Source organism: Anabas testudineus, chromosome 17, assembly GCF_900324465.2.
Source record: "Anabas testudineus chromosome 17, fAnaTes1.2, whole genome shotgun sequence".
Lineage (NCBI taxonomy): Eukaryota > Metazoa > Chordata > Actinopteri > Anabantiformes > Anabantidae > Anabas > Anabas testudineus.
The window spans coordinates 5,258,738-5,285,923 of NC_046626.1; the positions used below are offsets into that span (position 1 = coordinate 5,258,738).

General features: G+C 40.4%; 1 protein-coding gene across 1 annotated transcript in view; it reads right to left on the bottom strand.

Moving 5' to 3' along the window:
• Positions 1 to 27,186, bottom strand: part of LOC113171982 — an 87,536-nt gene that overhangs the window by 46,562 nt on the left and 13,788 nt on the right. The window contains exons 3-5 of the mRNA XM_026374736.1: positions 20,299 to 20,593; positions 12,034 to 12,153; positions 8,085 to 8,252 (exon numbers count right to left, since the gene is read on the bottom strand). Coding sequence (XP_026230521.1) covers positions 8,085 to 8,252; positions 12,034 to 12,153; positions 20,299 to 20,593 — 583 coding nt within the window. The remainder of the gene's footprint in view (positions 1 to 8,084; positions 8,253 to 12,033; positions 12,154 to 20,298; positions 20,594 to 27,186) is intronic.

A 27,186-nucleotide genomic window follows, 5' to 3' on the forward strand; every position in this document is an offset into this window, starting at 1 on the left:
TATCGCTCCCCCTGTCTCTGTCTCATCTCCCTGGCACATAAAATGACACTGATCTTATCGCTGCTACCTATGTAGTCATCTGTCAGCCTATCTATCTTTCCATCCATCAAACCACTGGGAGAGTGATGGCTCCCTCAACGTTTTTATGTGGCACCACTGGCAAACCAAGGTTGTTTGGATACCACATAAAAATGGAAAGTGGCACCTGCGTCTCCGTCTGCGGACTTGTCATCGAGCAGAGTTGTTGCTATTCAAACTGTTCCTGCAAGCAGAGCAGCAGAACCAAAAGTTTTTAAGGGGAACAAGTTATGAGTCTCCAGATACATCTAGGAGTTTCTGTGTGAGTATAACAAAGCACTGTTCAAACCGTCATGAAGCAATGAATTAACGTTTTGCCCTTTGACGGACTATGGATTCTATAGAGCTCCACGATGGAGGTGTTGGTGTGCAGGTTTCTCAGACTAGAGTGGCATTTCGCTTTCTGATATACATCAAAGAATGTAGCAGTGAATTATCTTTGAAGTTTTTAGAGGATGTGGATTAGAGCGAGGTTTGTGTTGTACATAAAGTGAAACACTTGGAAAGCTGTGTGCTTTCAATTATTCTCTGTACGCTTTTAGTTCATGGAATGCGTAAATACAAGATTCCCTTATAGTGCTAATCATATTTTTTAGGTATTTAGTAGATTAGGTTTAGCACAGTTATTAATGATACAAGATAAATATAGCAAGTACATCAATAATAAGAACGAATCACACACTTCATGAGAATTCACTAAAGCAAAGGTAAAAAAGTACTTTAAGGTTGGTGAAGGACTTTTCTGAATGTCTTTTAAATAGGAAATTACAAGGCTCTTCAGAAAGCTTTCCTCCATTTTATTTGAAACTGCAGTAAGATTAAAAGGTTTTGTGAAGCGGTCACAAGTAACATATTGAAAAACACGTGCTGAAGTGCATTCTTGACTTTTAGTAGCTTGGCAAAATGTTTCCATTTCAAAGTTATCTTGCGAGGTTTTACATTTTCACTAAGTCATTTGGGTCAGTTGCTTTATATCCAAAGCACCTTATACATATCAGCGAGGTACAAAGCAGGCAAAAAAGCTAAGTCAAGGAGAAGACACTGAAAGCAACAGACCATGAGAAGGAATGTCTCACTTTCATTAAGTGCAGTTTTGAAAGGTAAAGGACGTTAGAGAAGAATTCCAACAGTTTTATGAATACTGAAGATCATAAGTTGATGCTGCTGCGGTCCTGTATGTGTCTGATCTGGCCTGACTAGCAAAAACAGAACACCTGTCTTGGAGAAACTGAGATGAGGACGTCTTTCTCTCATCCAAGCAGAGATGTGAGACAGAAAGGCAGGAATGTGCACTGAGACAGTGGAAAAAAATAGGAAGATAGCATAAGCTTCTAGTGTGGCTTTCAATTGCATTGCAAGGTCTTCATCAGCATCAGTTTGCTCATTTGTCATGGGGATGGATCAATAGAAACGTAAGCCCGGTAGTAGATTATGATTTCACTTCATTTTTAGGACATCTCTGCAGAGCGACAAAAAAAAGCCCTCAAGAAGAACAAAGACACTACATTGAAAATGACACTGCCAGTATTTTAGGTAGTATACACGTATATGCTATTCAGATATAATATAGTATAGTGTGCTATAGTCCCATTTGAGATGGACAAGACCCTGGAACCTTGAAGTGATTATGTTAATCTGGAAGAGTACACATTAGTCCAGCATCTGTAGATGTGTTTGTAATACGGTATATTGTTTTTCTAATATACTGCAATATTGGGAATTGTCTCATGCAACAGGAAGAACTGGGTCATGTTTATTTTTATGTTTGTAGATGTGAAAGACATGTGTTCACACCTTTTTGTTTGTTCTGCTCTGTATATATAATTTCTTTAGATGTCAGCATCGAATAACAATAATAATATTTGTATTTAATTTTGGTTCTGGAAATATGAGGTGAGAAAAACAAAGTAGAAAAACAGAATATTGGGTAAAGATGGATGCTATGTTTGCTATATATAAATATATATTTCCTGCTCTGGCAAAAACATAAGAGGCCACTGCAAAATAATCAGTTTCTCAGGTTTTATCCTTTATAGGTGCATTCAGTGGTGAAATGAATGGTTTTAGTTTATTTTTTGTGAACTGCTGACAATATTTCTCCTAAAACTATTGTTATTTAGAACTCACATTTAAAGGAAATGACAACATATCAAAACTCTATACTAAGACATCAAAAGAAATCGATTCACTTGTAAAGTGAAGTGAAGTGGTGATAATGTTTTCACTTAAGAACATTCACAAATGAGTATTTGATGGAATAACCCCGATTTGCAATCACTGCCATCATGTGTTTGGCATCTTTTCACATTGCTGTACGTTGCATTGGGTAACTGAATACCCCTCCTGCGAAAAATCAGACAGGATTCAGGTGATCACCTAATCAGTACCTCATAAAGCAGACTTAGATGAGCTGGTGTGGGACTTTAACAGACACAGGTATGGAATGATTGCTGTTCTCATATAGGTGCTATTTTAGAAGATTTCTGTGGTGTTTCATCTGAGGATCTTAGCATTCAACGAATTATATCCTCCTAAACAGACATGTTACTCCTAAATAACCTACTTTTCATAGTGGTTGGAATAAAAAGGTTGTTTTAAATTAGGTGGTCATCTTGTTTTTAGCCAGCCAGGGCTCCAGTCTCTATTTCAATTTATCCCAGAGAGAATTCACACAGAGCCATAAATTATTCAGCAACAGTCAACATGGAAAAACATGTCGGAATAAATGACTACATGAAAGCAAGCGTGTGAAATTTCAGATCAGCCCAACAATGACACTGTTGCCTTAATACAAAGCTATATGATGCTGCGGAGGTGCCATCATCTTAATTTCCCTATGGATTACTAGAGCAGTAGAGAGTCATCTGCTATGCCTAGCCTGAAGCGTTGTAACAGGAAGCGGATAATTTGAGATGAGTTGGTGATTTGATACTCACCATCCTTGTTTGCTCACAGACAATTAGCCAACCATGTATTCTCACTGCACCACCACGATTAGGAGCTTGATCAGGCAAGAATAAGGCACTAGTTTGAGGTTAATAATTGGAAACAAAAGTTGTATCTGCTCACAATTGAACGCATTCTCATGAGAAAAACATCCACTGAGAAATATGCAGTCTAGTGAGTATTGATGCAAAAACAGCACGTAAACATCAAGTGTCCTATGATATTTCTGGGATAAAGACTTCAGGCAATTTTTGAATAATATCCAGCAAGATACTAAAAATGATTGCTTTGTCGACTGTGTGTCTAAATATTTGTCACATTAAAATGTTCAAAAAGGCCTGCTACCTTTAGAAACTTCATTTGATATGGAGGAAAATAAAATTAAAGCTTTTGTTGCGGCAAGGAATGCATCGCTAAAACATCAAAAAACGTGTTGCTGTCCAAATACATTTGGAGCACGGTGGCTGCTATTTGATAATGAGACCCAAAGGAAAGTGTAGTTAGAGCGTTATGTTTGCCAAGGAAGCGTCTGAAAATATCCCACATTCTCCGCTTATCATTTAAGCAAAAAACAACTACAATCTGTACGGTAGCCTACTTTTACTCTGCTATACTGCCTCCTCCGGGCTTAAGAAATCCCTTGACAGCATTCAAAACCGTACACACAGCAAACCCACTTAGTTCCTGGAATCATGTTTTGGATTTAGTGAAATTCCAGGGGTGCTGCAAAAAGGCAAGCCAACAAAGCAGCACCTATTTATTTTATTCTTTTTGTTAATGCCATAATGTACAGCTGATACCTGGTTTATATGATCCAATGTAATCATCTCCCTCTGGTAAATGACACAAAGCATAAGCAGCGCTGACCTTGGGAGACGTGGGGGCCGGATTTGAGGGTGTCTATTTAAGAGCCTGGGTGTGTAATTGAGTAGAGCAGCGGGGTGGCTGGCTTTGATGGTGTTTGCGCAAACACAAGGGAGGGTGAGTGTGTCAGAAAATACACACACACACACACACAAAAAGGAAAGCAGACAATCAGAATACATAGAGAAATACACAGAAGTGGGACTATGTGGGCTGTTCACACACACACACACACACACATATATGCACACAGTAACTCCATGTGTAGGCTTACATCAGTGCTTTCAATAAAGCACGTATGCAGGCAGCAATTGCAGAATCAGTGGAGGAAGCAGCCAGGAGGTTTGGTGTACTACTCGGTTTCAGAGCTGCCGCCGGCACCGTGAGGCTTCTCATCACCCAGACAGAACAGAATGAGTCCAGTTTTTCTCCAAGATGCCCTCCGGTCCTCAACACAGCTCAGTCCAAAACAATAGCTTTGAAGGGGGTTCAGCTCAACCAACAAACCTCCAACCCCAGGACATCATTAGTTCAATTTTGGCACTAAAGCCAGTAGTCTATTGGACTAGAAACCCTCATTGCCTGCCCATCAAGCGCCTGACAATTCCTTTCTTGCATCAACCCACACTCTGCCATGTTGCTGCTCTGCTCACCTGCTCCTGCAACTGTCAGATTGTAGTTTAATATTGCTGCATATCTAAAGTAAGTGTAAGTAAAAAGTTTCCATTACCATTTAACAGATGTGAACAGAGTTACTATATGCCTTGTTAATACATACAGTAGCTAAAAAATTCTAATATAAACGGTATAATGTCACATAGGATTGCCATAGTTGTTTTTTAATGATAAGGTTGACACTGATTTGGACCAGCTACAGTGGCAACTGATTTACTCAACCAATTAACATAAATTCTGAGTTGGCCAAGCAACTAGAAGAAGTGTTAATATGTTGAATAATACACGGATAAAAACTCCCTACCCACTCACTACCTGGAATTAACTAAGCAAATAGGTAAGAGCCTCCCATTGGATAATTACTGTGTGGATGATTATGTTTCAGCTGACAACACGTTATTTAACCCTAACTGATGCAGTGAGTAGGTTCTCATTTCTTAAACACCCATGTCTGAACACACATCGTGTGGTGGTGGAAAAGATGTTTATCTGTTTCAGAAGGGAATGAATGGGATTAAACTACTAAAATGGGGTTCAGAACTGTCCAACGCATTGTTAAAAACTGGAAGGATAGTGGGGAGCAATCATTTTTAAGGAAGAAATGTGGTCAGAAAAAAATGATTGTGATAATCACCTAAATGTTTGGTGAAATTAAATCGTAGAAAAAGAGGCAGCTGAAGTGAAGCACCCATCATGCCTAGAGTCTATAGTACAAGCCTGTGGGGGCAGTGCTATGATCTGGGGTTGCTACAGTTGTTCAGGTCTAGGTTCAGCAGCGTTATGTGTCCAGAGAATGAGGTCAGCTGACTACCTGTATATACTGAATAACCAGGTTATTCCATTAATTGATTTCTCTTCTCTGTTGTCACGGACATATTCCAAGATGACAATGCCAGGACTCATCTAGCTCAAATGATGTAAGACTGGTTCAGGGGCCATGACACATAATTTACATACATGGATTGGCCACCACAAAGAATTTGAATCTTTGGGATGTGCTGGAGAAGACTTTGTACAGCGGGCCAACTCTCCCATCATCAATACAAGTTCTTGGTGAAAAATGAATGCAACTCTGGACGGGAAATAAATGTCGTGACACTGCAGGAGGTTTTCAAACTGCTAAGGCCTGTCCCTGGGGACTGGTGGGGCATGGAGGGAGAGACATGAGGCAAGGTTACAGTGTACAGTGAAAGCATGCAAACAGAATTCTTTCACAGTGCTCGTGTTCAGAAACGGAAACTAAAAGTTAGTTATCCTAGTTTGGCTGCTGATTTAACCTTTCTATAGTCAATAGCAGCAGCAGGAGTTGTAAAAGTAATTAAAAAACTAACACAACATTCTGACATTATGTCATGTGTAATACTTGGTATGTTCAGATTAGATTTTTTTCCCTCTAATATTCGTGTTTGTATTGTTGTTAATGCTTTGTAAAGGTGTGTAAAGAACACAATATCCCTCTTCTTGCCACTGAGTCATGAAATGTCACTCACTCTCTGAGAATATCATTATCTCCATCATCCATCTCAAATGGGCTAATGTTCACTATCTTTATAACTACAGAACCAAACAGTAATCATATTTTTAAACCTACTAGCCTATTAATGTCCACATTGTGTACATCTGTTCTGACACAGAACAGTACTTTTAATGGAGCCAATGGGGAGGGGGGGGGGATGGAAACTCAGAGTCAAATCTCTGATCTAGGTGATTGCTTTATGTCACTGTTGGACAGGTAGCTAGCAGATGGTAGCTGCTAGGTAATTGTCAGTGACAGTTGACAGTTGGCAGACAGAGTTGTGTGACAAGTCAAAATCGTATTATTTTAAGCTGACCACCTTTAAAGGTCGGAATCTGGACCTCAGGGATTCAGTGTGGGGCTGTCAACAGTATCATTAGTTGTCAGACACCTGTATTATATTGTCCAATTTCTATATTGACTTTATCTAAGTCACACACTTGTCCAAAACTAGCTATACTAATTCATTATTAATAGCAATCTTGGCCAAATTAGCTGGTGAGTGTTGGTAAAGTAAACACCACATTTGAATATGATTCTTGCATCTAAATATTACCAAGTCATACAAATATACCATTAAAGTGTGCTAAAAATGTCTTTTACCATAAGAATAATTAATTTAATTGATACAAACAGATTTTCCATCAATTCAATAAATCGTTCACAGTATTTACATTAGCCTGTGAAAAGCGCTGTATCGTCTATTTCAATTTCAGTGACGCTTTCATGGAAAAGTGAGTTATCTCTCCCGCTAGTCTCTCTAAAAATCCAAATGAAGTGTAATTCTCCAAAAACCTATATATGCCATCTTCATCTCTCCTCATTTTAATTGGAGGAAGGTCAGCAATTATCTTGGAAGAGACAGAGCTTGCTTACATAAGAAATGGCAGAAAGGATGACATTAAGTAAGACTGGTCATCAAGGCCACTCGGTTCCCTTGATCACTCACAGGGGGACGAACTGGCTTGTCGCTTTGAACATAATAGAGCACACACCTACCACGTCGGCAGGTATGGTAAAGAAAAAGATGTGTATCAGCCTCTAACACACATCAGTTTAGGCTATCCAACCAAAGAGGCAAACAAACACAGATAATCCAATGCAGTGCTGCACAGGGAGTTCTCTAAGCAGCACACTAACCTGATTCTGGATAAATAAAAGATGATTTACAGTATAATGTCCAACTAGGACAATAATGTCTAATGAGCCAACTTGATTACATAATCTTCAAGCGACCCGCCACCATTATGTAAATGACTAATTTGGTCTAAATTTTGTTTATCCTAATGCGACAGCAGACAGGACCACAGGAGGAAGGCCTAATGTAATTGAATTTATCGCCAATATAAGTCACACAGCCGCACAGTAAGTAGGCCTCTCCCATCCATCCTTTGCACTAAAGTCACTTCATGATGATTCAGTTAAATTGGCCTAAACAGAGAAGATGTGGGATTATTTCCAATAATCTGAGAGTACAGCTGCAGTTGAAAACAGTAGCTGATCTATCATCACACAGACAAGTGAACTCCATGACTGAATGTTTGATGAGGCACTTTGCAGCCCTGCAGGAGACTCCTTTGCCCGACTGCTGCTGGAAAAAATCCTGACAGGACCTGCAGGTCAAAAAGGTCTGAGAACTCCTCTGCCTTCGGGTGCAAAACAAACACTCTGGTTATGCTCTTATGCAGCCTAGTGTTTGTTTTCTCAGAGCGTATGCCACATAATGAGTTCTAGAAAGTTAATAGAAGCAACAACAAAGTAATTAAAAGTAATTTCTTTACTTTAAAGTGACTGATAGCTCACTTGATACTGCATTGTTCCCATGGGGTGAAGCCCTGTCAATCTGGCACTGTGAGCTGGTAAGGCAAACCATAATGATGCATTTGCATACAATTGCTGCACATACTGTACTGTACACGTCCAAGCGGTTTTGTTGTCCCGCCTGTCTATTCCCGGTAGTTATTCATGGTTTGTGGGTGGCTGCGTGAGCTGCTGAGTAACTCACTCTGAGTGAAGCGAGGAGGGTTGTCGTTGACGTCAGTGAGCCTCACAGTGACAGTGGTGGTCCCTGATAATCCACCCAGGTGGCCCCCCATGTCCTTGGCCTGAAGCAATACTAGGTATTGGTCCTGGGTCTCCCTGTCCATGTCGGGTACAGCTGTGCGCAGGATACCTGGAGAACACACACACACACACACACACACATAGAGTGGCATCAGGGTGTCCATGAGGGGGTTAAAGCAGTGTAAAAGAAGGTTTTTACTGTGAAAAATGGCAGCAAATGGCCATAATACGGTTATGCAAGACTAACAGGGTTTTTGATCAATATTTATGACTCAGTCATCACCAGGCACTGAACCTACTGGCTTCCAAAATACACTTCCTGGCCTGTGCTCTGTTTTGGAATAAAGGCTTTTTGCATAATGGGATCTCATCCAGCTCTATTCACATTTTTAGTGAATAGAGTATCTTCTAAAATTATAACAGTGATTTCACAACATCTCTTGTATCATAATAGCTTGTCTCTTCACCGAACATAATAAATCACATATTAAGGTTTTTTGAATCACTAGAATAACATTTGCAAATAATTATGTTATTTGGTCCGGCATGCCTTGCCTTGTTTCTCAGTGCGGCACTTTAACTCATCAGCAATACGATGTACAGTTCATTTAATAGCATGTTTTATGATTAATGGATTTTTGTGATGTGAAAATCTTTCACTAATGACTTACTAAGATGTATGACCGCAGATCTGATGGCGGATTACAATCAACTTTTCTATCAGAAACAACCGCATTAACAGATTTACAGCAGTAAAACAGCACGTCCAGCTGACTTTAACTACATATCCTATGATGATGTGGACTTAGAATCTTAATAGACACCTTGACCTTTTATTAATGACTTATTAACATTTATAACGGCGCATTATGAACTGAGAAAGTCATGGCCCCTAATTAAAGACTTCATCAAGACGGCAGTTACGTTAGTAAGTCATTAATAAAAGGTCATAGGTGCCTTGCTTTCCAATAAGCCATTTACCACGCTCTTATAAATGTTTACACCTTACTATTTAATGGAGTTTGCTCTGGAGCTGCTCTGCAGCTGTTTCTAGAAAATAATTGGTTAAACTGTGGATTAAAGGGGTCTGCACAATAAATGATATACCTAAAAAGTCACAATAATTAATAATAATTTCTTCTATTTTCCACAACCTTCTTGCTATTAATATATTAGAGAGAGCAACAGACAGCAAATCAGCAGAAGCTGTCTGTCCATTATATCATTTAGTCACTCGTGATCTTCGCCCTGTGAAATGTTCCATTTAATAAATAGCTTAACACGTAAAGTCAAGATGATAATGTTAAAGCCGTGTTTATATATATAAAATGTATATTAGCTGATATATTTTTTATCAGCCTTGGAATCCCAGAGTCAGTTGGGCTGTAATTACTGATTTATGAATCAATAATAAATCATTTAGTAGGTCACAGTAAATCTTTCAGTTACAACCGTTAATAAAGAATATGGTCTACTATCATGATAGGACTGTATTTTTGGCTGTTTAGTTAATTTATCTAAATGGGCTGTAAACTGTGCCGTAAACCTGTCAATGTTGGCAGTGCGTTTAGCTTGATCATGATCAAAGGTATAAAAAAAAGTCATCAAGCTGCTGCTGTAATTTCAGTTTCAGTAATTAAAATGTTTTCACTCTGACAGATGAAAGTTTTTCTTAGATCTCATGAGCTTTTGAAGCCCTTTCCAAACCTAGTGGACAATGTCAAACCTCGTCAGGGTGAAGACTTGCCTACGGTTTCTTGACAAAGTGACAGCTTTCCTGACATTTTGGAGGCACTCCGTTTCCATTTGACAGCGACAATGTATAAGTTAATGTCCCGTTAAAAGGCGCACAGGAACTCACACAGAGACCCACACGTATATAAACACAGATATGTGAAGAAGCTCATATGGAAATGATAAATCACCAGTCGCCGGCAGCCAGACATGCTGACGGAGCGTAAAATCTCGTTCTGTATCTCACACTCTTTAACGGCACACCAGGACGCATCACTTACACGCACTCAACATCGATCACCTCCTCTGTGTAAATGACCTCATTCTGCTACATATGATTGGATGCTGCACATCAGGCGCTGCCTGCGTTCGCCCAACATCAGCCGAAACACCGGCCTGGATGACTTGGCAGCTCAAGGTGAATCACATTCTGTGCGGGGCTGTTTTTTGAATGCTAACGAACAAACAGAATATGTGTAGGTCTCTGAGCAGAATTCATAAGCAAACAGCCTGAATATATGAGCAAACGCGCTCGCCTCCTCTAATGTACATTTTGAATAAGACCTTCGGTGATAGAGACAGAAACAGGGAGATTGAAAACTGGAGATAGAGCAGAGGCGAGAGAGGAGAGGAGAGGAGAGGAGAAGAGAAGAGCGAGGACACATTCAGATTACTAAAGCTCGTCTAATAGCATCGTTGTCACGGCTAATACACACTGGGTGGAATTAGGCTTATATTCCCCAATTAGCATTTCAAAAAAAGCACAGCAGCTCGTCTGTTGCAGAGGTCCTCACATGTCAAAGCAATCAATTACTAAACATTGGCATTCAGCGAGCAAAGCACAAGTCCCACTTGCAAACATAAAAACAACTTTAGTGGCCTCATTGTGAGCTAAAGGGTTCCCGTGCGCTGCGCGTCAATCACAGCAACATCTAAGGCATCAAAAAGTTAGAACTCTATTTCTAATTCAACCAAGCCACGATTTTCCTCCAAGGTCTGATGCTAAAAAAAATAATCATAATAAAATAAAATAAATATATAAAGCGCCTCCACCCAAAGCCACCACTCAACACAGAACTTCTTGCCCTTGGGTGACATGGGTGACACATAGGCACACTGAGAACACACACACAGCAGACAGGTCCTTTGAGCCCTCTGTAATTTGTCCTGTGTAATAGTTCACAAACCTTTGCTGACATCTCTCTTTGAACACGTCTTTTTGTTTTTGCATCATCCAGAAATAACAACATTAGGCTGCCGCTGTGTTGTGTTCAAAGCGCACAGGACCTGGCAGCATGAATACATTTCTGGAGTGAACCAGGGAGGGTGAAACCTGGGAAGGGGTGAGATATGTATGTGTGTGTGGGCATCGTGTTTTCTCACATTGTGGGGACTGAAACCCATTTACGCTTTAACAACGTAGGGAGATCGCATTCCTCGTTGAACCACACGCGGGTCCCCACCAGTTAAATCACTGAATTGTAGAGTAATTACTTTTTTTATGTTAAAGTTAGGGCTTGGCAACTGAAACTGAGCTGATCACGTTGGAGTTGGACCTAATAGATGTTGAACAGCAGTTATTTTTACTGGAATTACAGAAAAGAGACAAGTACTGTCTGTTGGTTACTGGTGAAGAGTGGGTTCGTTTCCAGGTTAATAATGTTAGTCAATGTAAAGACATCTGAGAGTGTGGGAGGACGTCTAAAAGAGTGTGTGTGTGTTTCAATGGGGGGTGTTCGGGGGGTTACGAGAGGGAAAAAAGACGTGAGAAAGATGGATGAGTAAGTGTCATAAGAGAAAGAGGGAAACCCGGGGGGGGAATAGTGTTAGTTTGTATGTGTGTGTGTGTGTGTGCATGAAGGTACGTGAGTATCTGAGATATGATATCTCCACCTGTGTTTGCTACACACTGTGTGTCTGTCCACACACACACACACACGTTGGTTTGAGTAGTGTATGAGTTTCATCCATGAGTCATGACTGACTCCACGTGTTTGCTCTTCAACATCTTGAGTATATTTGCTTTTCCGCAGCGTGTGTGCATTTGCTTCCCGACATTTGCGCATCTTTCCAGTTTCTCCACCCATGTGTGGCGTGACAGGAGCACACACAGACACACAGACACACACACAACGCAGATATATAAACACACTCACCTGTCTGCGGATCAACTGAGAAGTACTGTTGGCCCTGCACCAGTGTGTACACTAGCTTGGCGCTGTTCCCATAAGTCGGGTCATCAGCATCTGTCGCTGTCACTTGGATTATAGATGTGCCTGCAGGGAAGACAGACAAGAAAGGAGGGAGGAGAAGACGGAAATAAAGAAGAGAAGGCGTAGAAGGAACAAAGGAAATGAGCAAAGAGGGGGGAAAGAAGGTCAAAGTGAAAACAGGGCAGAGCTGCAGCTAAATGGGCAGAATAAGAGTATAAGAAAGCTTCACATCAAGACAAGCTCCACTCTCCTCTCCCACTTCTTTTTCAATCTCTTTGCGACAGCACTGTGACAAATACTTTCTTCGCTCCCCTCCTCCCCTCCACCTGCACAGCCACCATCTCCCTCCTCTATCCTACTGCGCTCACCTTGCTCCCCCCCCCCCCCCTTGATTCCCTCTGTCTCACTTCATTTCTCTTCATCTCCGTCTCCAATTCCCTTTTGCTCCTTCTCTCAATCGGACCGTCTGTCTCTTTAACCGCCCTCTCCGTGTCTCTCCCTCCTTTAAATCTACTTTCTATGGCTCATGGTGGGTTAATTTAGCAGGGAAATGTTGCCAAATTGTTGGCAAAAATAGAAATATATGAATATATGAAACACAGAAAACCCTTTTTATATGTGATACTTTGTCATTATATATTCATTATATATATGATGTGTATATGTATACGTGTGCAGGGTGCACGACTATTCCCAGGAGGACTCGAGTTCTGCAAGCGGAAGGGGATTTATGGGAGCAGCTGCTACTTTATTTCTGATCAAAGGCATGACAGTATCACTATGGGAAATATATGAAGTGTGTGTGCGTGTGTGATGTGTATGTGTGTGTGTGTGTGATGTGGGCATGGGATCATCTTGTTGTTGATCCATTGCCGGTAGTATAAAAATTTTGAGGGGTTATTGACAGATGTATGATGTAAAGTCTACAAAGATTGCGGTGGGGAGAGACATCTTGTATCATGGCACCAAAATAGTGGCTGGTATATCTTATTTTTGCATAGATTTAGGGCAAAAAGTACAATTTAGAGTCTAAAACGCTGAACAACAACTGTGCAAACAAAGCAATATGGTTGGGAATGGGCATCTATTCTAGCACCAAACTCAAAATGAATCCTCTTTGATCTGCCCAGCCCTCTCTATCCCTGCTTCATTATGCTCTGTTACACTCTGCACAGCCTTCAGGTATTAGTCCGTATGAAATGACACTAAATAAGAACATACCAAAAGCACTTCTCTTTATGTACACTCACGTTAGATACATCTGTACCATCAAATGCAGTCCAAATACAGCAGCTCTGTCACGAGTCGGGTCATGTCACGAGCGGTGGAGTCGTACTGGAGGGAATTATGTTTGGAGATGTTTTGGCTGCCTTATTTACATAAATGAGGGGGCTTGGAGGTTCATTAAAAACTTGTTTGAACTCTCAACCAGTTATTTTTGCATGTCCCATCCGATCAAAACAATTAACTTAGTCATTACAGTTTTACAATCGCCAACAGAAATTATTGTCAGACCTCTGAAAATTAGACAGTTGAAATAAACTGCATTTGGACTAAAAGACTCTGCATGCATACTAACAAAGGCTTGATTTTTCAGTTCAGTTCAGTTCAGTTGTTTGTGTGCTTTGCTGTCCTAACAACGCAAAGCCCAAAGGAAATACAGGAGCTGCTCGCAGCTGCAAAAATGAAAAAAAAAAAAAAAAATCTAAATTATCAGTGATGGTGAAACAGGCTCAAGGATGATCTTGGAAAACAAGACAACACAAATGAAATGACAAATTAAATCTTGAAGCTCTGGGTAAGTTTAATTAGTTGTGGCATTCCAAAGTTTCCGTGGTTGGTGTCTGATGACACACATGACGCATAATTGCATGTTAGTACACTGATTTCCTGTTTAATTGCAAAAACAAAACAGTGGATTATGACAGTTTAGTGACCAGTACATGCAGTTTATAATTAGTACATGTACCTGAGACAGAGCAAGAGACAGTGATCCCACCGTCTAGTGGTGTGTTCAGGTGAAATTAGGCAGAGCAGTGTAGACGCCCTGTTTTCAACCTGTTTTGTCATTATTTTTAATCCACGTTCAGATATGATTTCTTTTTCCCATTTCACACATTTTCCAGCCCCTGCTACAATGAAAAGCTTTTCACAGCAGTCTGTACTTTCACTCTCACTCATCATCACCAGTTTTGTTCTGACACATACTACAAAGTGCCTGCCACAGAATCTCTTTATGTTTCAGGCTTTTTTCATTATAGATATTGTACATTAGATAAGTACAGAAATGCCTTTTGACAGCAGTAAAAACTAATCAGACTAAGGGATCAAACAGTTGGGCTGTGGGGTTGATGCAACAAGTGAAGTGCAAAGGGAAACCTATTGGTATGCTGCCTGCCATCCACACTATACAGCCAGTCACACTTCGCAGGCATCAAATATTTGTAGCACCATGCATCCATGTGGAACACATGTTCCTACCATAAGATATCAGTGCTCTGGGGAAAAGGGACGGCTCCCTAGCTCAAACTGTAAATACACATATATAAAAACATTGGATTCTAATTTTCACACTCAAGGTTAAACTTTAAACGTAAGTCATTCTCCCTGAATGCTGATACACATCTGGCACAATGTTTATATCCAGCCGAGTGAACCCAACACAAAGCACTTTGCAGGCACAAATTTCAAGCGGGGAACTGGCTGGGTTCCAGCGCACACCTTACATCGGTGTCTCGTTGATGTAGATGAGACACCCGCTCTCCTATCTCCTCCCTACCCTAACCCTTTAATGTCTCATGTAACGAGTGTTTGATAGGAATCCTCGCCGCAGCACTATCTCCTCAGTCACACATGCTGCAAAGCGCCTTGGTAAATATTGAACAGTCAAGTAAATATTGAATCCATGATTGACTGAACAACTCAATCTGAAGACTGAACTGCTATGAGGAGCAGGCACTCATAAGGCAGCTGATAGGATTACTGAATAGTGCTCCCTCTCTCCATCACCCCCACTCCCTGGGCTCTGCCCCGGCAGGCTGCTGGAAGGGTCATTATTCTAATCTGAATTAAACAATTCAGCACAGGAGGGACCTTGATGTTTGGGAAATAACTGAGAGGCAGATGCCATTGACCTCAGGCCAATTTTGCTGAACTTTTCAAAACTAACCAGTTTAGGGTGGCATTATGTAAATAAAACCCTCTTTTCTGGCAAATTGGAACGTTTACCTGAAAGCGATTCTCCTTGCTTTTAAAAAAAAGACAAGACTGCTTTTGAAAGTAGGACCCATTTTCAGGGCCAGAGTCGAGTTTAAATGGAGATTAGAGTACGTTTTGTACATACAAGCTGTTTTCTACAGGCACTCGGCAGCCATACTCTGAACTACAACCATCTCTGCCCTCTTATTCCATTCATATCCCAAGCACTTATGTTACACTTTCTGTGGTCACAGAAATATCATCAGGTCACTGCGACTGTGACATGTGCTCTGTCGCCGCTTTTCAAGTGAAAAAGGTAAAAAAAAAATCTCTATCATCTCTTTTAAAATTGGGTTAAAAAAGGAGATGTCTCATTTTGGCAGAGATCTCACGTTTTACTTTGAGCTTACACCTTTACACGGATGACAAAAGTGTCCCCTCAGATTTGCTTTTTTTTATGTTCTATCAACTGAAGTATCAACTTTTGATGGATTTAAGGTGTTTGCCGTGAAAACCCACCGTGAACGCTGTGGTGTTAGACTTTATTCATGTTGCTCCACCACAGCAGCAACTGTGAGAACAAACATGGAGGTGCAAGCACAGGGGGTGGAGACCGGCTTATTTAGTTTAGTAGTGCACTGTAGAGAAGAGGATGGAGTGGCTTGCATATAGTATTAGGATGTAGAACATACAATTTTCAGGTGGAGTCAGGTTGGGTTTCAGTAGTGGCCAATCATATGAGTTCCTCATCCTGTTTATAAGCAGCTGGGAGTTTCCTAATGAGCTCAGATGACAGTCTAGGCCAGTAGAATACTGCTCCTCTCTGGAAAGAGCAGGTTCCCAGAGCAGCAACAGCATACACGAGTCGAATATGAATTTACAGCAACCCTAATAGGCAGATTATGTCTTTTTTATGTAGTACAATACAAGCTGTTTCTATTTGCTTATATTTTTCTATGCCCAATGATTAAACAGATTGAATTAAGTTAGGTACAGTATATACATGTGTTATATATTTATATGCACATAATCAAGTTTCAACTCTAAATAGTCAGATAAAAACGATAGTGTATTTAAGCCATTTACATAATTACAAGGGGGCTCCATATAATAATAATAACCATATTATAATAACCCACACTGTTTTGACCTGTGCATAATTACCGGCTGCACATCTATTAAATTAGAGATTGCAGATATAATGTATTGTATGTAAGCTACTGTATCATTCGTGCTGCAGTATGACGGCTTCAGGGAAGTGCCTCATACATCCTACAAACAACTGTGGTGACAGTACTATTACAAATCATCCATTAATCTAACCCATTACAGACTCTGCTTGCATTGCATTTAAATGGTATTCTGATTTGCATTCCGTTTTTGGACGGGTCTGCATCTGTGAATATTCCCCAACTCCAGCCATGAAATTTTCTCTGTCTGGTCTGAGCAGACGGAAACAGAGATGCAATTTCATGCCAAAAGGAGTAATAAAATTGAACAGCAGCGCATGACCCGCCTGCTCCTGACAAAAAGTGGAGAGCAAGTGCATTTGAGCAGTAATGTAAAACTTTCACAAAAAAACCCAAAACATATAATGCACTTTTCACATTAATTTCTGTGTTGTGTATTGTGGTTTAACAATGTACACACAGCAAAGTCTTTTAAAAGACAATGTAATGAGACTAGACACTGTTAAAGGGAGTTGAAGCAGGTGGCCTACATATAGAAGAACTACAGCTACACATTAGAATCTATAGTCCTCATATTCACACTCGTGCTACAGTACATGGACACAAAAGCTCCGCAGACGCTATACAGAGGGGTATATTTCGCTTTGCTTCCCCCTGCACCTGCCAGTCAGGTTGCCAGATCTCTAACATTCACAAATGTTTGCAGAGTGGCGCTCAGAATGCCTTTGATTTTGCAAAGCCCGAAGAGGAATGCAGAAAAGATCAAATAGGCCTCTTAATACAGTATCATTTGGACATGCGTCAATGATTTGTTCAATTATTCGACCTACGGCAGGTTAATCTCTGGTTTTACTCAATTATATTTCAGTATTTTAAGTGCTATCATTTGGCAACTGCTCGAGGCATAAGATGTCGCTTGTTTTGAATACAATTTCAGTCTGGCTCAACAAAACAAAACTGTCAAGTGCACAGATCAGAATACTGAGTGTAAATTGCTCATTCAATTGCAGATGAAATCTCACTTTAACTTTGTAGTACAATTTACCTTTGTACACAGGCCATAGTGTGAATAAAGGGAATATACTGGGGGCTGTACACTATATGACTTACCATAGCATTTAGCAATGAGAAAATAAAATGTATAATTGCTAAGTTTAGCTTAAATGGAATATGGAATTATGTATTATAAATGATTATGATATATTATTATACTGTATGAGAGCTTACCCCTCAAAAAGTCTGTTAATCTGCTTTATCAGGACTGTGTAAGAGTGATTTGATCAGATTTGACTGACAGTGAACAGATAACCAGACTCTCATTCAGATCGAGCTAAATCCTGATTGGTGCATCAAAGTAGATATATAGAGATAAAAAGCACAGAGAAAAACAGAAATCTGTCTTATGAAGTAACCTACGCTAATACTGGCAGGAAATATTGATCACTAAGGATCCCATTAGTCGAGATTTTGCAGGCTTTTAAAGCTTTGAATTTGATAGCGCTTTCACATGAGTTTGTCTTTCTGTCTGTATACATTAAGAAATGATTCTGAAATGTTATTTCACTTTATGCTAGATTGGAGACACATTTATTTAGTGACATGTATAAAGCATCCTTTTGTTTTTCTTCAGCAAAAAAAAGTAGCTTTGGTATTAAATGCAGGGTTCAGACTGTCCGAAGCTGTAAATAAACTCTCCCTCAGTCTTTGCATTCTGAAAACTATCCACACACTGACCCCTTTATACCATATATACATCTAAATCAACTAAATTGCAGCAGATTCCCACAGTAACAAATAAAACACATTTATGACTTAATTTTGATGAAGGTTAAAATTACTGTTTACAGAACAGTTATACATTGTGAATAGAATGCTGGCATGCAATAATGTTACGGCAATGCTGTGTTGGATAATTGCTGTATAGCTGCAGCTGTGACAGCATGTCAACATTAACATTTAGCCAATTCTGATGTTAATTTAGCTGCCAATAACTCTTTACTTTGCATTACTCGACAGTTTGCGTGTTTCTCGGTGTAAGGTACATTTTTGTGCAGGCTATACAGACAAACAATTCAAATCTGTTGAGTTATATACCTTCAGACAACCCGGCCCTCTGAGATAGAAATAATAAAACATACTGTCTAGCTGTGGTCAAGTGGGACATCCATCATTTTGGAGCCTGACAGCAGTGACTGGCTGGTGCTTTACTCGAATTAAACAGCAAACCACTAACAGGGTACAGTCTTAGATTGTGTACAGAATGTGAATTTGGTTTTGCTCTTGTTACTCAATCACAGTAGATAAAGAACAAGCGGACAGAGAGATGAAGAGACATGTCACAAAGATTCCAGACAGACTTAGCCCATCAGCTAAATGAGCAACCAGAGAAACTCCCTAAATCCAGCTATGTAATTTTGTTACCTCTTGTTCAGCTTCGTACAAAGCTTACCTGGTCAGACTATAATAACGACACACCCGTGTTGTCTTGTGCTCTAAAGATTAATCGTAATCATCTTCATATCATGAAGAATGTTACTGTCTGGAAGGCAGATGGCACTACAATAGCAATTTATTCATGATCCAACTGCAACTACTCAGCAAGTCAGATTACAGCTGAAAGTTGGGGTCATATTATGGGGCGGCTTTGAGCTGCTTTTATTGTAGACAAAACTCCTGGATTTGTTGTTTTGGTGGGCACAAGGCAATGCCACGAAATACAGCAATATGAATACACAGAGTAATATAGCATTGAACTGTTATACCAATAAAAAAACCCGGCTGAGGATACGTTATATATTTCACTAGAAATGTGCTCCGAGGCTTATTTTAATTAGAAGAGTTGCTATCAAAGGGTCCTATGATCCAGATTCATTGAACAGTACTGGCAGCGGTGCAGAGATATTCACATCTGAAAGTTTATGAACAAGGCTCCCCCTTCTAACCAATAAGAGGATTTCAATTATTTTCTCTTGAATTGTAAATGTCGTGAGTATTCAACAACCATTAAAGAGCAGCAACAATCTGAAGCACCAGTCAGAGCAAATCAGAGTGTAACAGAGCAGGAACAGTGAAACTACGATCCAGGGACTGAGAGGAGCAGACTGGATGAACGTAGAACCTCATGCTAGAACTTTATTAAGCTGCATATTGTAAGTATTCAAATTTACCTTAATTAGATTTAGTAGCTTTCATTGTTTACTCAAAACAAATTAAAAAGTAAATTTTCCTACTGGCCTACTGGCACTTTTAAGGTTATCAAATATTGTGTCTTGGCATCTTGCCCCCTACGTCCCATTGATTAAAAGGCTACTGTAGATACAACTGTCAACAACAACAACAACAACAACAGAGAGGGAATTGACGGTGTTGTGTTTCATTTGATTACCCAAGCTGTCACTGTTAAGGGAATAATTGGGTAACTATTTAGTAGTGAATTAGTAAATTAGTAAATTAGTGAAGAAATGTGTAGCATTATTATGCTTAACAGAAGCAGACAACTGGTTGATTAAGATATATTACATATACTATTATATATTCATATGCATGTTTGTTGCCTTCGTGGACAAGAGCCCAGCTAGCTAAATACTGAAAATAGTTCGCCTCCTGGGAGGTTGTAGGCATCCGACTGCCTGAAAGACCTTTTTACAATTCATTATTTTAATAACTGATTTAGTTATTCCACAATGTATTGCTAATTTAATACAATTAATTTATTCCTTTGATTACCCATTTGGTTTTATTTAGGCCAGCTGCCCACTCTACTCCATGTCTCTAAATCAATTCTAAACCCACCCTCCCCCTGCCCACCCAGAGACAGTACCTATATTTGCCATCTCAGGCACAGTGGCGCTGTAGGGGCCTTCATCAAAAATAGGAGGGTTGTCGTTGATGTCCTGCACCCGAATTATGAACTGTGACGAGGGCTCCAGGGCACGATCTGTCTGCCTGTCGGTGGCCGTGGCAATGAGACGGTACTCATCTTTCTCCTCACGGTCCAGTGGCTTGGTGACGTGGATGTTACCTGTCTTCTCGTCTATCACAAAGACTGAGCCTGCCCCTTCGCCTCGCAGGACATATTTAGTGCGTCCATCATTCCTGTCCATGTCAGTGTGGAGCTACGTGATAGGGGATGAGAAGAAGGAGTAAAGAAAGAAAAAAACAAAGGAAGGCAGACAAACAGAAAGCAAAACGGGGGGAAATGGGTGGAGATTGGAGGATTGTGGGAGGTAGGGACAGAAACATGGGCGTAAATGGTGGGAAAGAAAGACAAGAGTAAACACCAGTTAAAAATTAAGTTTGTTTTTGCGAGACAGGCAGTGAAGACAAAAGAAGCAGATTATCCTCTGCATGCCTCCAGGATATAATGAATTTAAATAGAGGCAGACAAAAGAAATACGCACAATACCTCCCTCTCTCTTATACACACAGTTTCCTCGCATTGTACATCTCATTTCTCTATTCCTGCAGTAGGAGCAGTTATGAACCCAGATTTCCTTAATCTCAATGATTTCCAGAACCCATGCCCTTCTGCTCACTCTTAAACCCTCTAGTCACCTCCCAGCTGCTGTGGAGGAGCTTACTAGTCTGTGCACATACAGTGCCCTGGCTATTTAATGAAAGCACCAAATCAAAGGAATAATGAACAGTAGGCCAATCAATTATTCTCTAACTAATAGGTGTGTATGAGGGAGAGAGGAGGGTTGCATGGTAGTGGGACATGCCGTATCGATCACAGCCCTGCGTTGAGCTTTATTGGATCAGCGCCTGGCGGGATGGCAGAGCAGCAGAGAGACCAGCGTCCTCTCATGCAGGGAGAAGTAATATCAGGGAAGGCTCCACACTGTCCTCCGTCCCCGACGTGAGACACGCCAGCGGGATGCGCCCAGCACATCAAGATTCAATCTCATTACCCACACCTACGTGGATCGAATAGCAACTGTGACAATAAAGAGTGTTAAATAGACCCCACTCACAAGAAAAGTGTGACATTGTGACTTTAGACGGAGAGAAGAGAGCAGAGAGCTGGCTGGGAAAGGGATGGGGGTTTAGCTCAGGAAAGCATTGTTGCGTGGCAACAGCTAAGCACATTTGCTAAATGAAATGAGAATATATACTATGAATCGAAATGTTCATTTACTTTGAGGATGGCCATTTTTCAAGGGGGGAAATAGCATGGATACGCCGGCTTCCTGGGGGGTAAACGATAAGTACAGGCGTTGACAAGGTTGTTTATAGCTAAGAAAGCAATCATAATTTCAAAGTATCTGAAAGTTGAAAGCTAAAACTGTGTGAACAATTTGGCACAAAGTCAAAAGTTAAACACTTCACCTTCAAAAGATCATTTTATTTTAATGAAAATGCAAATTAGAAAATCGGAAATTACTCTCTGGCTATCATAGAGGTTGTTGTGTGGAAACACACCTACTGCTAATCTGAACATTTTCTCTATATCCATACACTCTGTAATGTGACTAAAGAGGGCAGTTTTTTTTTAATCAGCTGCAATTAGCACGGCTATGTTGCAAAGTGAAACTCCACCCAAAAATATATAGGAAATTTCAAACACACAAGGTAACTGGAACAACAGTGTGTGTATTCTCCTTCATATAAAAAAAATGGCTGTGATGAGTTTCTTCAGCTCGGACTTGAACAAGTCTTCACGGCAACTTAGGTCTGAAAACATCGACCGAATTCCTGAGGCCAGCTAAGCCGCTGCCGTCCAAACTTCATGCTATGTAGAAAATATAAATATATGTGACCAACGAAGTCGAGTACATGAGCGGTTGAGGAAAGATATCCTGAGCATGTGCACAGATATGGATTAGAGGAGTGAATTATGATGCAGGGGTCTAGTGAAAATGTTCTGCTGACATTTTGATGTTTTCCATTGTAAAGTCGGGAGTTGAGCGATTCTAAAAAGACATCATTTTAAAGTGCTATCGTATTTCTCAGTATATCATATCTTATCACGGCATCATTATTTTTGCAACCCATTTTCAGTGACTGCTAGTTCTTCCAGTCTTTGTACACAGGCCTCTGACAGAAGGAAAATATTAACAACATTAAACAATAGCTCACTTCTAAGTGTCTTAATAAGGTCTGTTTCGCTGTAACCCTGCATGCACAATACCAGGACCCTGAAAACCTACTGTTCCAGAACTATGAACTGACTTAACATTTATGGCAGGTGATGTAAATTCAAATACACTATGTAAAGTTTTTTAAAGACACAAGGCATTAATACATGTCAGTCCACATGGATCTTAGTTTCCAGTGAGTACTTGTGAGGGGTTTATTGTGGAGGTTTATTGGTTTTGTCACTAAAGCAAGCCATGGTCACATATGTTCATTGAAATGTGTTTACAGTTTGACCTACGCTGAGTTAAGGCGTCTTCTCATCTTCCATGGAGGCCAGCTGGGGCCAATTGGCCAAAACACTCGGCTGGTCAAGACCACCGTGGGAGCCTGGTTCTCACTCTCCTTAACGAAGAGCCATTAACAATCAAAGTCTTAACGGCCCTGCAGCTTAATGAGAGGACTTAACGAGCATCTTAATGAAGCCCCGGCCATCATTACCACAGTGAGTGGTGGCAGTGCTGATTGAAAGCACTGCTCAGAGTCATTCTGGAGCAGAAGAGCCCAGCCTAAGGAAACCAAATCCATTTAAGACTGACCTCTCACCCTTATCAGCCCCTTCAAGATTAATAGGTACTTATAATAGGAAAATGCACTTAACCGGATATAATGTGTATGGATATTTTATGGCTACAGAGGTGGCACAGCTCTGGAATATCCTTTAGCCACTGCAAAAATATCCAAACAATATTATAACTAGCTATCACCATATTTCACATCCCCTTAAAGTGAATAATATGACATCTCATAACTCCTGCATTTCATATCCCCTTGATCCACCATCAAATATATCAAGAGCCAAACAATATGAAGCCACTGGCCACAAAAGCCAAATTTACTGATGTGTCACCTCTGCTTGGAGAGTGATTCCAGCCTGATAAGCTGCCATCTCCGTTTTCACGGATGCCTGTTGTGTATGCAACACCCAACCTCCCAGACTCCTAAATCTCTTCAATTACTTATATTATCATAAGGTAATATGCTTATACTCATATACTCAATTTCACATTTTTGCAATAACCATAAATCATGAAGCGAGGAGGAAAAGTACTCTCTGCCAACCTCTAAATCACTTAAATAACTAATATCCCACATTCACAATTTCACATTCCTACCACACAGTAAATCATAAAAACCAAGGAAATGTGTTTTTTTTCCGCGGCTTTGCATTAGTCTAATGAATGCGGATGTTTTCCCCCCACAAATTCAGCGTGTGCGTGTGTGGTCGCTGTGTGTGTGTGAGGACGACACGGTGGTAAAGTTACAGAAGGATGAAAAAAATTACCAACTGTGGAAAACTGGCTGGCAGCTCACATGAAATGCCAATAGGTGTACAGCATCAGTGCAGGGCACCCACGAGGCCTGCGATTGGCAGTGAGGTCCAATTCCCCAAGCACATTAAGGGGAGTTTGCAAGGGCACACAGGCAAGTGTAAGAATATCCCCCAATCTCCACTGGAGGAGTGGAAGCTATTCATCTTCTGTGTGGCGACTTCAAAAGAACCAGAGACCTATAGGACGACCGCGTGCCCCGCCGGCCAGTCAAATTCCACAACAAAGCTGGGTGGAGGTATCGCCAGAGGCTGGGATGGAGCCAGCTCTTTCATATCAGCAAGGGAGTGTCAAGCAGGGCACAGGGGATAGGGTCAGCCAATCAATTTGGAGCAGGCCCACCAATTCAGAGAGATGTCTGAAGAAACAGAACGATCAGGGGAAATGGCAGGAAAAATTAATTTGGGAAAGGGCCAATATGAGTTCAGGGAGCCCGTTTGAAATGAAACCATGCCTTGTGGCTAGCTTACCTGCTGCTAGGCTGTCATTAGATTTGCTTGAGGGTATGTGTAAGTGTTTGTGTGAGTGCGTGCGTGTCTTATACTATACGTGAAGGTTTTCACAACAGTCCTTCCACCAAAGCATGTGTGTGTTGGCCATGGTAACTTTAAAGAAAATGGTGCCATGACTCTGAGTCTCCATCGTGGCTGAACCTCCACTTGGCACAGACATTGCACAGAATGGACCATGAGCCAAAGAGTGAATACATGTGTGTGTGTGTGTGTGTGTGTGTGTGTGTGTGTGTGTGTGTGTGTGTGTGTGTGTGTGTGTGTGTGTGTGTGTCTGCCGGTGTACTTCATGTGGGCCTCTGAGTGTCAGCGGAGCCTGACCCGAAGAGAGAAGAAACAGTTGAGAGCAGGCCAGGAAGTGTGGGGCAGTTAATAGAGCACAGCACAAAGCTGAGGCCAACATCGACACTGCGACTAATAATTAAAGTCAACAGCTCCGTGGGCTGGCTGTGATCGGCTCTGCTATTATCACGTCTTCACCCTCTCTCCCATCTGGACAGCAATGCATCCCCAGGGACCTCAGGGGAGGCAGATATAACACACCTACAGACACAACCAAGTAGACGGACACTTGCTTTATGTCTGTCAAGTGTAAGATTATGGTATAAGTAAGATTATGGTATATATAACAGTTTGTATTTAACAGCTAATGTAAAATCTATTTAAATGATTAGGGTTGGTGAAGAGGCTGAACCCTTTGTTCTCTATTTAGACAAAACAAGACCCTGACCAGCTTTTGGAATATTTTTTATTTTATTTTAATACTTATCTGCTAAAATTGTAGTTTAATCTCTATTTTAAACCTAATATGAAATGACGGTAATTTTCACATACCTATAAACCTGCATATTTGGAGTTGGATAAGAGCCACTTTATTAGTCTATTAGAGTCTAAATTTAAGGTTTGCTTTGTAATAATTTCCTAGAAAGACCTCTATTTCTTGGTACCAAGTTAGAGGGGAAATAGGTTTTTCAGTGAAAGGAGAGTTTCATTTAATCCCATGTAAATATGCATTCATTGCTTGTTCATTATTAGAAACTGTATTATCTATATATAATGAACTATTTACATGCTTTACAGTTTTTGTGAGTTCACCTACACCTGCTGTGCACTGACTAAATGATATAATAACATAACATAATAACAAGCCAGAGGATTTGTTATTTGGAAACATTCCTGGGTGTGAAAATTTATGGATTTACAAATAAATCCACAAACAAATAAATAAATAAATATCCATATTGGATTTGCCAAAATTACCTCTGTCAATAAATAAATGAACCACACACCATACACATCTGCAGGTGCTCATTTGTTCACCAATCCTTAAATTCTAGACAGTCAAATGAAAGATGAATAATACTGTGAAGTATCAGGCCTGATATCTGACTATATGCAATAAGTACAAGAATATAAACAATTTGATTGCTGAATACTCAAAGTAAACCCAAATATTTTGTCCCTAGTAAATCACTGACAATATTATATATACTGTATTATTACATATATATTATATTTGGGCCTTACCATAATACTGTTTTGGTCAACTGACATTGCAACAACACGAAAAAAGGGTTTGTTCATCATTAATCTATTTATAATTATATTCTATATTCTTATACACACACCATTACAATGTACTAGTATTTCTTGAGTTTTTAGTACTGGGTGTTGCACAAAAATACAATACCCACTTCAATGTCTGTGGTGCTGAAAGTAGCACATATAAAGAGACAATAAAAGTGTTTGAATAAAAATGCAAAACAAAGATTAACACTAACAGGCACTAAAAGTCGTGTAACTACCTCAACCAAGCTGCAGCTGCTCCAAGTCTCTCCCAAGTCCACACGCAGCAGCAATCCCACCCAACCCAAATAAAGTGGGTTTGTTTTTCTAGTGACGTAGGTAATTTGGCTGAAATGTTGGTTCATCACATCCTCTCTAATCACTGTTTTTTTTCTACCTTGTGTTTTTTTAGCATACAGTATAAGGTCCTTGTAACTGAAAGAACTAAGTAAGACACAGACAAGTTCTAACTGCCCTGTAACCTGAAAACTACATTTCCAATAGCTATTATAATTGGCATAAAGTGAAAACACCCCCTGCTAGGCTAAAACAAACCATTATAACCACATTAAATAACCACAACCATAAAAAGTATGCAAATAAAGATTTGCCCAGGTGTGACACACACACATGCATCTACATGCATGCAAATTTCCACGCTCTCAGTCGACTGCCCGGCGCTCGCCTCTAATCAATGCAGACACACATAACGAAAAACACCTTTCAATTATGCAGAGGCACTCGAACATAACCCCCCCCCCCCCACCGAAACAGAAGCAGAAACTAGCCCAGCCTCTCAGGAGCACTTGTGACATCAGAAGACAGACCTTTTGTACTGTGACAAGTTTTAAATTCCGTCTGAACTTTCAATCAAAACCCATTCTCACAGCGAGTGTGTGGGGAGGCGAATTCCCTTTTGTTCTGCACTCACAGTAAAATGTCAGACGGTATTGAAAACAGTCTCATCTCACTCCCTGTCTGTTTGTCTTCTAGCGAGACACGGTTAAAATACGCCACGAGGAGCAACAGTTAATTGTTTAGCATCGATCCACATTGATTGAAGTTTGGTTAGCGTCGATTGCCTCTTTATTTCAGCCGCGGTGTGGACATGTTGCCCTGTCCTCATCTGAGCTAATTCAGTCGGTCTCTGGAGGGCACACTGTGTGG